Here is a 16,250-nt window from a genome sequence, read left to right as displayed (position 1 = left end):
GTTAATGAGCACCTTGGCCATGGCTTACACCTTGCTTAACCTTACAGGAGATAATGATCGGATTCCTGTCATCAGCCCATTGAAGATCCGTGAGCAGCAGCGGACTGCAATCTCCACCAACTGGCTCCTCCCTTACAACAACACCTGGTCAATGGACACGGTATTCATTACCACACCAAAGTATAATTACACGATGAAGGACTACCAGAAGTTCTACCAGGACATCAACTTCAAAGAAGGCTGGCTCATTCGGCAAGACACCGAGCATTTGGTGTACAATTTGACTGCCCCTGGCGTCCCGATATATTGCCTGTATGGAACCGGAGTGCCAACGCCCGATTCCTTTCATTACGATGCCTTCCCCGATCAGGAACCCACAGCAGTCAATGGGGATGGCGATGGGACGGTCAACCTAGTCAGTGCTCTGAAGTGCAAGGAATGGGCTGGGAAACAGAAAGGCAAAGTCTTCATGAAAGAACTGCCAGGAAATGAACATGTAGATATGCTGTTGAATCTCTCTACAATATCCTACATCCAAAAGGTCCTATTTAATTTATCTCCGCTGTGAATTCATAGTGACTACTCTGGAAGTCGCAGGAAACTTTTGTTTTGCTGAGTCTTAACAGTTTTATGATGAGTTGAGGCACTGCATTGACTGTGAATTGGTGTGTCATGATTCTGTGCGTAACTAAGGTTGCTCTCTGACTCTACTGGAACAGGAACAGTGCAGCAATCCAACTAATTCCCTTTCATTAACAAAGGAGCTGTGGATAATTAGTGACATCTTCACTCCAATGGTGCATGTATATTCTCAAAAGATGCTGCATAATCTCAATTCTCCTAATTTCGTTGATTGTGGTGTCTGACCTGAATCTTGCTGGTTTTGACCTGACATAGGAACAAGGGTGGGTCGCTGAGCATTTTCCATCATTGAATTGAGCCACGTCTATCTGCGACTGAAGCCGATGTCAAGTGAAATAGGTCCCAATTATTTATTTTTAAAATCCTTTCATTGTAATAGAGTATTGGGATGGATGTTGGAGATTGGGGGCAGAGAGGGAATAGTGGAGTTCAGTGGTTCAGGCATACAACGAAGATTCATAGAAGCAAGTCCTTGCAACCTTTTGATGTCAAAAATTTAACTGCTTGAAGAAGCATTTGAATGCAGGTCTGGCAAATTGTGCTACGATCCGGTAACAAAATGAAGGTGTAAACATCACTCCAGTCCACGTCCTGCAGGTTCACTGTATAATAGATTCCATCCAGCAAAAAAACATATGCAGGATAGGAAAAGGAATTGTTGTAGTGCCAAAACCTTTTTTTGCCACAGATTCCAGTATCTGCAGCCTCTCGTGCCTCCAATGTTACTTCTCCAAAACCCAAGTTGAAGTACGTGGGCAAGAAAAATATAGGGGAGCAGTGTTTCTGCCATTCCTAATGTGACAATGGAGAATGTACTGAAGTACAGAGGTTAAGTGTGATTCCCCACTGGATCTCATCCATGTAATATTAACTCTTTGCAATTTAGGTTCCAACTCTTTATGAATACCTCTTCCATGCATTTGTTTCTTGCTGTGTTTGACAAATTATGCCAAATGCATATATAATAATATAATAATAAACAAATCATGGTGCAGGTACCTCCTAATTTCAAACCCACTTTCCACTAGTTGAATGTATAATTTCTGAATCGTCTTTAAATTGAAATGGATCAAAGTGAAAAAGGAAAATAGACATGTTTTACTTCCCTGGACCTTAAGTCGCTTGATTTGAGTGCAATTTCACAAATAATTATTCTAAAAAACAATAAAGCTTAACCTTTCCCATTTGCTTCTGCGGAGGGGGTTGTTTGATTTTGAGACTTGCAGCCAAGAATATTTTAGCAGGATAGTGCAATATTTGTGGATGTGTATGAATAGATAAATTATTTGTGCATTCACTGTACTGAGGTCAGCCCACAGGATGCCTATGATAGTCAAGATATTTAAACTTCGTGCATACAATTTAATTTTTGTTTTGGGTGGGAAAGAGTGCAATATATGGGTTGGCACCGGTGAAATAACACAATTGGCTTGTGTGTACATTTGTAGAAAGGAAATGAGTAACAATAGACAGGACACTTTCTTACTTTGAAGATGGGGGACAACATCAAAGAGTATTGATAAGTCCATTAGTGTGTAGCCAGGTGATCACCAAAACCTGCTTCCTTGCGTCTGCCCCATCAAAGAAATGGCTTTCGCAGAAGAATTAACACTTTTGCCAAGTCTGGGGAACAAAATTCTGCCTTTAGTTTTTGTTTCTTCGCACCCCACGATAATTTATGGAGAATCTATCATTAATACATTTGTAACACAACAGGTAAGTGAGGTTTATTAGGACATCTAGTTACTTGAGAGAAAACAGCCATGTCCCAAGATGCATTTTCAAAAGTTTCCAGGCAATTCAAAGCCTAGGCTAGAATTACCAGTTATGAAATTTTGTTACAAATGTTGGATGTTATCAGTTTCATATGTCGAGTTCAATATTGTAGTATATTTTAATATTTCGTAAACTAAACGTAGAAGCAAATTCCAAATATTTGGTTGGTGCACTTGACCAGTGATATCTTAATGGACATGAATATTTTCTTAAGGCAGTTATATTTTTGATACTTTATTCAAGGCAGCAAAGTCTGGGTGCAGCCATAAAGCAGGTCACTGTGGATGCTGACTACTTCTGTCAGCTCTGCTGCCTTGTCCTTGTATTCTGATTGCTGGTAACTGATTGGAAATCTAACATTAAATGTGCTGTCTCTGGGGGTGCGGCCTTTTGAATGCTTGGACTGCCCTGCTGTACTGGCTGCTCTTGGTAAAGGCTGTGCAAGGTACCGGAGACACACTGCTGCGGATGAGATAAAACAAGCAGAGACTCGAGAGTAGGATGGTGACCTGCCCCTCCCCATGCCTTCTTCCAACCTGTGGCAGGGAATGGCATGGTTGGAATAGTGGGTCGGGCAAGGCAGGGAGGTAAATCCAATTGTTACTACTTACGGACCAAGCATTGACGCTTTGGTCTGTAAAGCCGGTGGCTGAGTCTGATCACAATTGTGTTTTAATGCTGTTATCTGTGCCTCTGCAGTTCACATACTTGGCTCATGTGGCTGGTAATATTTAATCCCTGAAGGTGCATTCCTATAACCACTGCTTTTGTTTCTACTGGAATGTTATATTTTTCACTGGTAAATAAACAAGTTTCACCTGGAGTGATGGTGTGCTGGCTTGTGTATGGATTCTTTCTCCAGCAGCACTTGGAAGTTCAATTCCAACTGGGGCCTGAAAGGGCAAGATTGCAACAGGATCAATGGGTCAGTTTAGTACTATGGCTGCATCTTTACCGTAACCATATTCATTCATTTTTTTAACCTATGCTTTGACAAGCGCATCGGGTAGTTAGGATAAAGTAAGACACAAAATGCTGGAGTAACTCAGCAGGACAGGCAGCATCTCTGGCGAAAAGGAATGCGTGACGTTTCTGATCCAGACTTTCTTCGGACAGGTAGTTAGGATGGGGGTTTTTTTCAGACAATAAGGGCCAAAGTGCGTCATGGCCTTTTGTGCCTTGAAGTGGTTTCTAATTGGCATTAATCACAAGAGTATTTACCAACCCCAAAATAAATGCCCAGATAATTTGATGGGTTCCAGGATGCAACGGTGCAAAGGGCCCTGCTTTTGTGCAACACCTGGAAAGGCAATCTCAGCACATCGACCACTGTGTCAATTGTATCAATCTCTTCAATCCATGGCGCCTACCACCAGCACTGAAGACCCTCAGACTGTACTTTACCTTGCAGTATATGTTATTCCCTTTATTCCGTATCTACATTATGGATGGCTCGATTGTAATCATGTATAGTGTTACTGCTGACTGGATGGCACACGACAAATATATACTTTGGTACATGTGGCAATAAATTATACTTTGGTACATGTAGCAATAAACACATCCACAATTCATCCACAATTATTACACCTATACTTATGAAAGATTTGTTTAAATGTAAATTTCACTTTCAGCTCGACAACAGCTACATTGGAAAAACCCGTTTTTTGTTGTTGTTTTTTTTTGGTGCAATGCCTAGTCAATAGACAATAGACAATAGACAATAGGTGCAGGAGTAGGCCATTCAGCCCTTCGAGCCAGCACCGCCATTCAATGCGATCATGGCTGATCACTCTCAATCAGTACCCCGTTCCTGCCTTCTCCCCATACCCCCTCACTCCGCTATCCTTAAGAGCTCTATCCAGCTCTCTCTTGAAAGCATCCAACGAACTGGCCTCCACTGCCTTCTGAGGCAGAGAATTCCACACCTTCACCACCCTCTGACTGAAAAAGTTCTTCCTCATCTCCGTTCTAAATGGCCTACCCCTTATTCTCAAACTGTGGCCCCTTGTTCTGGACTCCCCCAACATTGGGAACATGTTATCTGCCTCTAATGTGTCCAATCCCCTAATTATCTTGTATGTTTCAATAAGATCCCCCCTCATCCTTCTAGTGATTGTGATGAAACTAAAAGTGAAATTTCAACCAATATTTCTGACTACATGACCATGTGCCCAGTTCATCATGGGAAGGTGGCTGTTTGGCATCTCTATCAATGATTTGTATGAGAATTTACAAATTAGTAAGTCCACAGTCAACACAAAAATAGGTGGTATCATACACAGTGAAAATGGTTATCAAGAATTGCTGTGGGATATTGATCAGCTAGATAAGGCAGCTGAGGAATGGCAAATGGAGATTCATTCAGATAAGTGGAAAGTGTTGCATTTTAGTAAGTCAAACCATAGTCAGACTTTCACAATGAATGGTAGTGCCCTGGGGTGTGTTGTAGAGCAGAGGGGACCGAGAAGTACAAGTACATAGTTTCCTGAAAATGGCATTACTGGTAGGTAGGTTGGTGAAGAAAGCTCTTGGCACATTGAACATCATCAGTCAGAGAATTGAGTATTAAAAAAACCAAAGTGCTGGAGTAACTCAGTGGGTCGGGCTCAGAGTCTGATGAACATGGCCAATGACATTTTGGGTCAGGATCCTTCTTCAGACTGATTGAGGGAGGGGGGGAGAAAGTTAGTTGAGGGGCAGGACAAAGCGTGGCAGGTAATAGTGTGACAGAAGCATTTGAAGAGTAGTGAATGGGAGGCTTGAGGAATGTGGGTAGAGGGGGAGGGAATGTGTGAGTCCAGGTGAGCCGCAGGGAAGGAGTGGGGGTGGGGAGGAGGGGAGTTGTTAGAAGTTACCTGAATTTGGAGCATTTAATGTTCATACCATTGAGTTGTAAGCTATTGAAGCAAAATATGAGTTGCTGTTCTTCGAGTTTGAGCGTGGCCTCACTCTGGCAATGGAGGAGGCCCAGGATAGAAAGGTCAGTGTGGAAATGGGATGTAGAGAGAAAATGGTTCATAACCGGGACGTCCATTAGGCCTTGGCGGACTGAGCACAATGGTTTGGCAAAATGATTGCCGTGTCTGCACTTGGTCTCGCTGATGTATAGAAGGCCACATCAGAAACACTGGATGCAGTAGATAAGGTTAGGGGAGGTTTACGTGGCCCTTGTGATGGAGGCGAGGGAGGTGTTATAGGGACAGGGGTTACATCTCCTATGGCTACAGGCAAAAGTACCTGGGAGGGGTAGTTTGAGTGGGAAGGAATGAGTGAACATGGATAACTTGGGCCAAATGCCCTGTTTCTGTGCTGTATGATTCATGCTGCCTGACATTGGCATTCCCAGTGCTTATGTGTTTCTGATTTCCAATAGGGACAGGATTTTGCTCTTCACATATTACATCTTTCTCTTGAGACAACACCTGCAAAAATGTCAGGATAAATCAGCCAGTCTCAAGAAATTAAATGGCTTGAACCACCAAACTCAAACGGTCTTGAGATTAACCACAGATTAGTGGGAAATGAACATTATGAAACTTTATACTGGTTATATGTGACCGACCAAAATAAACTTCAAGAAAAATTAAAAAGCAGAAATGAAATTTAGTTCTGAGATTAAAGATAATAGAAGCAATTATGCAAGAATTATGAAAACAATTCAGAACTGGCATATACCATTTATAAAATATCAATACCCAACAGCTTTGGTATAGCCATTGTTACAAGCTGCATTTATGTTTTGAGAAAAATATTGCAGAGTACTGCACAGGATTGTAACCAAAGAGGATTTCAGGCCCAACAATATTTCCAAGTCGACTTGTGTTCATGGAAACTTGCAGATGTTGGGATTCCCCGACCCCTGACATCTTTGTCCTCCTTGTAGAGGTTGTAGGTTTAAGGTTGCAACCAGAGTAGCTTGGGTAAGTACCGGAATGTGTTTTGTATTTGGAAAATGTTGCTGCCCCTGTACACTGCTAGTGACGGAATGAATGCTCAAGGTAGTGGATGGAGTGCCATTCAAATGGAGCACTTTGATATGTTGGTAGACACAAAATGATGATAGGAAATGGACTCGGATTGTGAAATGTAGATTTAGACTTTTAGATTTTAGAGATGCAGTGTAGAAACAGGCCCTTCGGCCCACCGAATCTGCGCCGACCAGCGATCACCCATACTATAACAATAAGCTACACACTAGGGACAGTTTACAATCTTTACTGAAGCCAATTAACTTACAAAACCTCCACATCTTTGGAGTGTGGGAGGAAACCGGAGCACCCGGAGAAAATCCACGAGGAGAATGAACAGACTCCGTAGACACCACCCTTCAGCAGGATCAAACCCAGGTCTCTGGCGCTGTAAGCTAGCAACTCTACTGCTTTGTTACTGTGCCGCCTGGAAAGATTAAAATAAAATTCTCCCCATGGACTTAAGTTCCCAAAATAAGATCTCAGCTTGGGTGGATGTGACACACTTATTGATGTTTTTGAGAAATGCCTCAGAGCCCCAGTGAAGTTTTCTCATTGTTTCCTCTGATGTTTGGTTTCTGTGGTCAGCCTTTCTAAAAATAAATTGCAATTTGAAGTCTATGAAATTAAAGAAACTCGGATCTAGCTTTGATGGAATTCCCCTTTTTTATGATTTCTTCTGCATTAAAAATAGGTGAAAAATAGGTGAAAAATAGGTGAAAGGATTGAGGACCTTGCTCATCTCTTGCGTAGATGACTACTTTAATTTCTGATGTTAACACAGTTAACATTTCAGGTTAATGACCCTTCATCTTTACTGATGTTGTTCTCTATTTGAAGTGTCACGTGCTCTTGGAGGTATCACAGTCTGAAGAAGGGTCTCGACCCAAAACATCACCCATTCCTTCTCTCCAGAGATGCTGCCTGCCCTGCTAAGTTACTCCAACATTTTGTGATACCTCCGATTTGTACCAGCATCTGCAGTTATTTTCCTACACAATGTGCTCTTGGAGTGTCAGTGTGACCAAATTCAACTGTCTCCTCCCTCTGTTCATTTAGAGTATTGCGTGTAGATTATAACAATGAGGGGAATAATTGCTATACTAACTAAAAGATAACTAAAGTAGCCTCTGTACAATGTTATATTTAAGACATCCAGAACCTCGACCTGTAAAACAGACTATCTGGCTCAAAACAATTAACCATTTAAAAAGACTTAAATAGGTATTATTCTTTATTGAAGTTGGGATATCCTACAGACCTTTAAAGCTAATAGTCATAGAGTGATACAGTGTGGAAACAGGCCCTTCAGCCCAACTTGCCCACACCGGCCAACATGTCCCAGCTACACTAGTCCCACCTACCTGTGCATGGTCCATATCCCTCCAAACGTGTCCTACCATGTACCTGTCTCACTGTTTCTTAAAAGTTGGGATAGTCCCAGCCTCATCTCCTCTGGCAGCTTGTTCCATACACCCACCACCCTTTGGGTGAAAAAGTTACCCCTCAGAATCCTATTAAATCTTTTCCCCCTCACCTTAAACCAACGTCCTCTGGTCCTCAATTCACCTACTCTGGACAAGAGACTCTGTGCATCTACCTGATCTATTCTTCTCATGCTTTTATACACTAATGAAATATACTTTGAAATGTAGTCATACATTCCAATATTCAAAATGCAGCAGCTAGATAAGAACCCTGTCCCGCAAATAGTGATATGACCTGATAATATTTGATTGAAATAAAACCAAAATATGCTGGAAATACTCAGCTAACCGGACAGAGAGGCAATGTTAATTTTAAAGTCAGAACTCAAGATTTCAGTGATTTGGGTTGAGAATAAGTATTGGCCAGGTCCCCTGGGAGAATACAACAAACCTCTATCCATCACCCTGGTTCTTTTTGGAATAGTGTTGAAGAATCATTTATGTCCTCTGAGAGTGTTATTGGGGCCTCAGTTTAATATCTGATTCCACACAACCTTATGCTGGCTGACTTACGCATTACCAGCATTTTCCATGTCTATTTCTAGAATCACCTCCAGGGAAAAATATGTACAGAAAAATAGATTAAATAAAAGAGGTGAAGGTCATGATCGGTCACTTAACAGATTAAATGAACAGTAATGGTGAAAAATGCTCAATTCTTGTGCTCAGGAAGGTTATCCAAGGAAGAGCTAGATAGAGCTCATAAGGATAGCGGAGTCAGGGGGTATGGGGAGAAGGCAGGAACGAGGTACTGATTGAGAATGATCAGCCATGATCACATTGAATGGCGGTGCTGGCTCGAAGGGCCGAATGGCTTCCTGCACCTATTTTCTATTTCTATTTCTATTAAGAAACTGGCAAACTTTCAGATCGAAATAGTAACATCTTTTGTGCTATCCAATAAAACAGCACTACCATTACACACGAGACTGTCCTTTATTGAGGAGAAATTTGATGCAAGGAAATTAAAAACAAAGTCCTACTGTATGTAAAAACTAGGTTTAACAAATAGCTGAATCACCCTAAAAAAATAGGGTGCCAGGAATTATGGGTCGAAGGCAGGAGAATAGGGTTGAAAGGGAAATTTAGATCAGCCATGATTGAATGACAGAGTGGACGTGATGGGCCAAATGGCTGCCTCGCCAACAGTCTGTCTGTCCCTCCTTCTTTGTTTTTTTTTAGGATGTATTAAATGTATGTTTTAGTGTTCTTTAGTTTCTTTTATGTTGGGGGGGGGGTGCTGGGGGAATCTTTTTTTAATCTCTTACCTCGCCGGAGATGCGATTTTTTTCCGTATCGTATCTCCATCCGCACTGCGGCCTAATATCGAGGCGTTGGCGGCCTTTACTGGAGCCGACTTTGGGAGCTCCAACCGAGGGAGCCTGTGGACTTCAACATCGTGGAGCTGGAGATCCTTGGAGCTCCAACCACGGGAGCCTGCGGACGTTAACATCGTGGAGCTCGCGGTCCCTAGTTGCATTGACTAATCAAGAACAAAAAAAGTCTTCATTAGAACGGATGTTTAGGGTTATGGGAAGAAGGCAGGAATATGGGATTTGGAAGCAGAGATCAGCAATGATTGAATGGCAGAGTAGAGTCGATGGGCCGAATGGCCTAATTCTACTCCTATAACATGTGGACTAGTGATATCTTAATGGACATGAATACTTTCTTAAGGCGGTTATATTTTTGATACTTGGCACTTTATTCAAGGCAGCAAAGTCTTGAGTGCAGCCAATATAGCAGGTTTCTGTGGATGCTGACTACCTATGTAACCTCAGTGCGTGTGACAATAATAAACCTAAAGTCTTCTCCACCTTAAATGCACTTGGTGAAGCGAGAATTTATTTATACCTTCACATGCCCAAGTCCTTGTGATAGTATAAAAACAATGTTGGAAATCTCAGCAGGTAAGGAATCATCTTTGGAGAGAAATATTTAAGCTTTCAGCTCACTGACATCCTGTTGAACTGATGGAAGTTTAGGCAAAATGAATTATTAATTGTCAGGCTCAATTTTGTCAGGGTGAGTTCAAGGTAACATGCATGTTGCCTAAAGCAACTAGTAAACATAGCAGACTACACCCCATGTGATTGTACTTTAGTGTACAGAGAGTCAAAGTACAGGGCCCTTCACCCACATGAGTAAAGGGAGTGCAAGAATTGGAATTTCCAGAACAAACATGTGCCGTGTAAATCAGGTCTCTACAATCTACTGTGTTGCTTTAGACTGGAACCAGAGCATAGGAAAGCAGTCCTGTCGATGCAACTGGCCATACTCCAAGTTTAAATGAATCAGCATATCTAACGGGCTGATGTCTTTGCCTCAGAGACTCTTTCAAACTGAGATCTTTCAGGCACAGAAGTCCTAGTAAACATCACTTCCAACTTTGTTTCCTTTTGGCAAAGGAACAGCTTCCTGTTCATGCATGTGACTGGTAAAACGATCCGTATTGTTTTTAAAGCGGAGTTACAGTAGAACTCTGTAAACAAACTCCCCAGGACTTTGGTACCAGAATGGCAGGTTATCTGTACTAACTTATGTCCAATAATGCCCCAACATGTTTTTATGTTATTTTATTCGCATGTTGTGTAGAAGTAGAATAAACATTTTAAAATGACCCATTGAGTTTAATGGGAGCGGGGATCTAAGGCCCAGTGCTTTTATGTTTCAGTTTGCCAAAACAAACTAAAATGTAAAAGCATTCAAGCTGCAAACTTACCCACGTTTCGGACCGCATCGAACGCAGATGCCCAGTCAATGGAGCCTTGCTCTCTGCCGCTGGAGGGGCCTTGCTGGTCAGGACACACGTCAGGTTCAGCAGTTTAAATTGAATATGTTTGGCATTCACAAACATTAAAAAACACTTGAACGCTACAAAAGCAAAACTATTTCAGACTTACCACCAATAACTGAAACACAACAGCACCCTTCAAAATTCAAATACATTTGAAGAGGCAGGGGGTGGCAGAGTGGCGTGACGGTAGAGCTGCTGTCTTGCAGAGCCAGGGACCCGGATTCCGGGTCTAACTATGGGTGCTGTCTGTGCGGAGTTTGTATATTTTCCATAATCACTGCGTGGGTTTCCTCTGGCTTCTGTAAATTGTCCCAATGAGAAAGTGGGATAACATACAGCTCATGTACGGGTGATTGATGGGTGCGTGGATTCAGTGCGCTGAAGGGCTTGTTTCCATGCTGTATCTCTGAACATAAAACGGAAATGTCTTTGTACGGACTGTTGTTCCTTCCCATTGATTTTGAGAACAGTATTTTTGACTTGTCTCTGCAGGGATCTACTTCTATACTCTGGTGAAGTACTTGGTAGACTGGGGCTATCTGAGGGACGAAGATGTCCGTGGCGCTCCGTACGACTGGCGCCGAGCACCCAGTAAGTGTCATCTACGAACTTCATATTTTGGAGACTGCAAGAAGGGGTGTCCTTTACTTTTTATGTGTCATGTTTGCATCGAAAACATCCCCCGTGTTCAGGATGATGGCTGATTGTTAGCCTGGTTTACAGCTGTGACCTTCTAGGTCCTAGTGGTGGTTGAGTTTTCCAGAAGAGTACTGAAGAGTTCTTGCTATTGAGGGCGTGCAGCATAGGTTTACTAGGTTAATTCCCGGAATGGCGGGACTGTCATATGTTGAAAGACTGGAGCGATTAGGCTTGTATACACTGGAATTTAGAAGGATGAGAGGTGATCTTATCGAAACGTATAAGATTATTAAGGGGTTGGACACGTTAGAGGCAGGAAACATGTTCCCAATGTTGGGGGAGTCCAGAACCAGGGGCCACAGTTTAAGAATAAGGGGTAGGCCATTTAGAACAGAGATGAGGAAAAACTTTTTCAGTCAGAGAGTTGTGAATCTGTGGAATTCTCTGCCTCAGAGGGCAGTGGAGGCCAATTCTCTGAATACATTCAAGAGAGAGCTAGATAGAGCTCTTAAGGATAGTGGAGTCAGAGGGTATGGGGAGAAAGCAGGAACGGGGTACTGATTGAGAATGATCAGCCATGATCACATTGAATGGCGGTGCTGGCTCGAAGGGCCGAATCGCCTACTCCTGCGTCTATTGTCTATTGAATGAAGGCCAAGCATTTTCCCAGCTTCTGTCTGGTCTTAATGTCATCAGAGTAAAGTTCTGGGACTGGTTGCCAGTTTCATCGGGTGTGTGGTGCCGAGAGAATACAGCAAGAAAAACTGGGGTGTGATTTTTTTTTTTAAATTTCTACAACTTTGCATTTCCCCAAACGAGCTCCCTGTTGCAATGACCACGAGTTCACATGAACAAGTGAAGGGTGGTGTAAGGGGCCTGTCCTGGGCACCAATGTCCACATGAGCTGCTGGGACCGGAGAACAGGCGAATGTTTCACTAACCTTGGCCAACACATTGGAGAGAGTTTCATGTAGAAAAGACTTCATAGATTCTTTGAGTTACATTTGTAGCTAATATTTTTTAATAAAATAGATCATATCTGACGACATTTGGCTTCCTGGATGAAGATAACAAACCACTTGCAAAACTTTTAAAAAATGTATCTTCCATTTTACATTTTTTTTCTCCCCAGTTGTAAACATTGTTTAAAAAGTGCAATCAAGTATTGTAATGTTTTCCATTCTGTTCCATGGATCAAGGTTAGTCTGCACTTGGACAACCTTTAAAAACATAATCGTGTTCTTCTAGTCATGGATTTTGTGTATTGAGTGAGGCAGCTATAATTTCAACTCTTTTTAATATTTTCTCTCCAAGTCACTAACGTGGGGAGGTTTTTGTTGGGGTTTGGCCCTCCTTTCCTACCCTCTCCCTGTGATGGCCCCTTTTCTCTCTCACTTGATTTCTCCCACCTCGTTTCTGTTTCTCTCCCTCTTCAGCACCATTTGAGGGGAACCTCTGAAGAAGCAGCCTGAAGAACGGTCTCAACCTGAAACGACACCTATTCCTTTTCTCCAGAGATGCTGCTTGACCCGCTGAGTAACTCCAGCATTTGGTGTCAATCTTCCAGGGAAATGTAAATGCCGTTCTGTTCCTCAACAGCACAGTGAATTTCTCTCCGTTCTTTTTATTTCCAGATGAAAATGGTCAGTATTTCAAGGACCTGCAGGAGATGATTGAATCTATGTACAAGCAATATGGTGGACCCATTGTCCTGATCGCGCACAGCATGGGAAACCTCTACACACTCTATTTCCTGAACCATCGGCCCCAGGAGTGGAAAGACAAATACATTAAGTCCTACATTGCGCTGGGGGCTCCTTGGGGAGGTGTGTCGAAGACTTTGCGAGTATTGGCTACAGGTTAGTCATAGACGAATGTCAAACTGGGAATGTGAAGCTCCTTGGCTGATCTTCACCCACAGGGCACAGCGGGAGATTTGCTGCCTTACAGCGCCAGAGACCCAGGTTAGATCCTGGCCATGGGTGTGGAGTTTGTATGTTCTCCCTGTGACCTGCTTGGGTTTTCTCCGGGACATCCGGTTTCCTCCCACACTCCAAAGACATACAGGTTTGTATGCTAATTGGTTTGATATAGTTGTAAATTGTCCCTAGTGTGTAGGATGGTGTTCGTGTGCAGGGATTGCTGGTCGATGTGGACTAGGTGGGCAGAAGGGCTTGTTTCCGTGCTGTATCTCTAAACTAAATTATACTAAATAAATATGCAGGAGGGAGAAATGTTGAGAAGAGTTGATGTGGAAGAATGATCCTGACCTTGTGTTGCATGAATTGTTCCTGTGCTGTTAATGAGCACCTTGGCCATGGCTTACACCTTGCTTAACCTTACAGGAGATAATGATCGGATTCCTGTCATCAGCCCATTGAAGATCCGTGAGCAGCAGCGGACTGCAATCTCCACCAACTGGCTCCTCCCTTACAACAACACCTGGTCAATGGACACGGTATTCATCACCACACCAAAGTATAATTACACGATGAAGGACTACCAGAAGTTCTACCAGGACATCAACTTCAAAGAAGGCTGGCTCATTCGGCAAGACACCGAGCATTTGGTGTACAATTTGACTGCCCCTGGCGTCCCGATATATTGCCTGTATGGAACCGGAGTGCCAACGCCCGATTCCTTTCATTACGATGCCTTCCCCGATCAGGAACCCACAGCAGTCAATGGGGATGGCGATGGGACGGTCAACCTAGTTAGTGCTCTGAAGTGCAAGGAATGGGCTGGGAAACAGAAAGGCAAAGTCTTCATGAAAGAACTGCCAGGAAATGAACATGTAGATATGCTGTTGAATCTCTCTACAATATCCTACATCCAAAAGGTCCTATTTAATTTATCTCCGCTGTGAATTCATAGTGACTACTCTGGAAGTCGCAGGAAACTTTTGTTTTGCTGAGTCTTAACAGTTTTATGATGAGTTGAGGCACTGCATTGACTGTGAATTGGTGTGTCATGATTCTGTGCGTAACTAAGGTTGCTCTCTGACTCTACTGGAACAGGAACAGTGCAGCAATCCAACTAATTCCCTTTCATTAACAAAGGAACTGTGGATAATTAGTGACATCTTCACTCCAATGGTGCATGTATATTCCCAAAAGATGCTGCATAATCTCAATTCTCCTAATCTCGTTGATTGTGGTGTCTGACCTGAATCTTGCTGGTTTTGACCTGACATAGGGACAAGGGTGGGTCGCTGAGCATTTTCCATCATTGAATTGAGCCACGTCTATCTGCGACTGAAGCCGATGTCAAGTGAAATAGGTCCCAATTATTTATTTTTAAAATCCTTTCATTGTAATAGAGTATTGGGATGTATGTTGGAGATTGGGGAGCAGAGAGGGAATAGTGGAGTTCGGTGGTTCGGGCATACAACGAAGATTCATAGAAGCAACCTTTTGATGTCAAACATTTAACTGCTTGAAGAAGCATTATATGAATGCAGGTCTGGCAAATTGTGCTACGATCCGGTAATGAAGGTGTAAACATCACCCCAGTCCACGTCCTGCAGGTTCACTGTATAATAGATTCCATCCAGCAAAAAAACATATGCAGGATAGGAAAAGGAATTGTTGTAGTGCCAAAACCTTTTTTTGCCACAGATTCCAGTATCTGCAGCCTCTCGTGCCTCCAATGTTACTTCTCCAAAACCCAAGTTGAAGTACATGGGCAAGAAAAATATAGGGGAGCAGTGTTTCTGCCATTCCTAATGTGACAATGGAGAATGTACTGAAGTACAGAGGTTAAGTGTGATTCCCCACTGGATCTCATCCATGTAATATTAACTCTTTGCAATTTAGGTTCCAACTCTTTATGAATACCTCTTCCATGCATTTGTTTCTTGCTGTGTTTGACAAATTATGCCAAATGCATATATAATAATATAATAATAAACAAATCATGGTGCAGGTACCTCCTAATTTCAAACCCACTTTCCACTAGTTGAATGTATGATTTCTGAATCGTCTTTAAATTGAAATGGATCAAAGTGAAAAAGGAAAATAGACATGTTACACTTCCCTAGACCTTAAGTCGCTTGATTTGAGTGCAATTTCACAAATAATTATTCTAAAAAACAATAAAGCTTAACCTTTCCCGTTTGCTTCTGCGGAGGGGGTTGTTTGATTTTGAGACTTGCAGCCAAGAATATTTTAGCAGGATAGTGCAATATTTGTGGATGTGTTAGAATAGATAAATTATTTGTGCATTCACTGTACTGAGGTCAGCCCACGGAAGGCCTATGATAGTCAAGATATTTAAACTTCGTGCATACAATTTAATTTTTGTTTTGGGTGGGAAAGAGCGCAATATATGGGTTGGCACCGGTGAAATAACACAATTGGCTTGTGTGTACATTTGTAGAAAGGAAATGAGTAACAATAGACAGGACACTTTCTTACTTTGAAGATGGGGGACAACATCAAAGAGTATTGATAAGTCCATTAGTGTGTAGCCAGGTGATCACCAAAACCTGCTTCCTTGCGTCTGCCCCATCAAAGAAATGGCTTTCGCAGAAGAATTAACACTTTTGCCAAGTCTGGGGAACAAAATTCTGCCTTTAGTTTTTGTTTCTTCGCACCCCACGATAATTTATGGAGAATCTATCATTAATACATTTGTAACACAACAGGTAAGTGAGGTTTATTAGGACATCTAGTTACTTGAGAGAAAACAGCTATGTCCCAAGATGCATTTTCAAAAGTTTCCAGGCAATTCAAAGCCTAGGCTAGAATTACCAGTTATGAAATTTTGTTACAAATGTTGGATGTTATCAGTTTCATATGTCGAGTTCAATATTGTAGTATATTTTAATATTTCGTAAACTAAACGTAGAAGCAAATTCCAAATATTTGGTTGGTGCACTTGACCAGTGATATCTTAATGGACATGAATATTTTCTTAAGGCAGTTATATTTTTGATAC

General features: G+C 42.2%; 3 protein-coding genes across 3 annotated transcripts in view; 2 read left to right on the top strand and 1 right to left on the bottom strand.

The window, feature by feature from the left end:
* The window catches only part of LOC144594242 (lysosomal phospholipase A and acyltransferase-like), a 37,363-nt gene extending 34,128 nt beyond the window's left edge, over positions 1-3,235 (top strand). The window contains exon 6 of the mRNA XM_078400481.1: positions 48-3,235. Coding sequence (XP_078256607.1) covers positions 48-568 — 521 coding nt within the window. The 3' untranslated portion in view covers positions 569-3,235. The remainder of the gene's footprint in view (positions 1-47) is intronic.
* Positions 3,233-10,663, bottom strand: LOC144594695 (uncharacterized). The gene is made up of 3 exons (XM_078401538.1): positions 10,599-10,663; positions 9,145-9,359; positions 3,233-3,311 (listed from the first exon to the last, which is right to left on the bottom strand). The coding sequence occupies exons 1-3, from the start codon at positions 10,614-10,616 to the stop codon at positions 3,233-3,235; spliced, it is 312 nt and encodes a 103-aa protein (XP_078257664.1). The 5' UTR covers positions 10,617-10,663.
* A 366-nt stretch (positions 10,664-11,029) lies between these two features.
* On the top strand, positions 11,030-15,367 carry LOC144594694 (lysosomal phospholipase A and acyltransferase-like). Its single transcript, XM_078401537.1, has 4 exons — positions 11,030-11,033; positions 11,166-11,264; positions 12,947-13,171; positions 13,658-15,367. The coding sequence occupies exons 1-4, from the start codon at positions 11,030-11,032 to the stop codon at positions 14,176-14,178; spliced, it is 849 nt and encodes a 282-aa protein (XP_078257663.1). The 3' UTR covers positions 14,179-15,367.
* The last annotated feature ends 883 nt before the right edge of the window (positions 15,368-16,250 follow it).

Source organism: Rhinoraja longicauda, chromosome 6 (assembly GCF_053455715.1).
Source record: "Rhinoraja longicauda isolate Sanriku21f chromosome 6, sRhiLon1.1, whole genome shotgun sequence".
Lineage (NCBI taxonomy): Eukaryota > Metazoa > Chordata > Chondrichthyes > Rajiformes > Arhynchobatidae > Rhinoraja > Rhinoraja longicauda.
Note: the sequence above shows the minus strand (reverse complement) of the source record. Positions and strands in the feature narration are given on the sequence as shown.

Excerpts from the sequence above, each read along its gene's own strand:
- LOC144594695 (XM_078401538.1), bottom strand. Across the intron at positions 3,312-9,144 it reads AAAATCGCATCTCCGGCGAG|GCCCCAGTTGGAATTGAACT; the intron begins GTAAGAGATTAA and ends TTGCCCTTTCAG.
- LOC144594694 (XM_078401537.1), top strand. Across the intron at positions 11,265-12,946 it reads CGACTGGCGCCGAGCACCCA|ATGAAAATGGTCAGTATTTC; the intron begins GTAAGTGTCATC and ends TTTTATTTCCAG. Across the intron at positions 13,172-13,657 it reads TTTGCGAGTATTGGCTACAG|GAGATAATGATCGGATTCCT; the intron begins GTTAGTCATAGA and ends TTAACCTTACAG.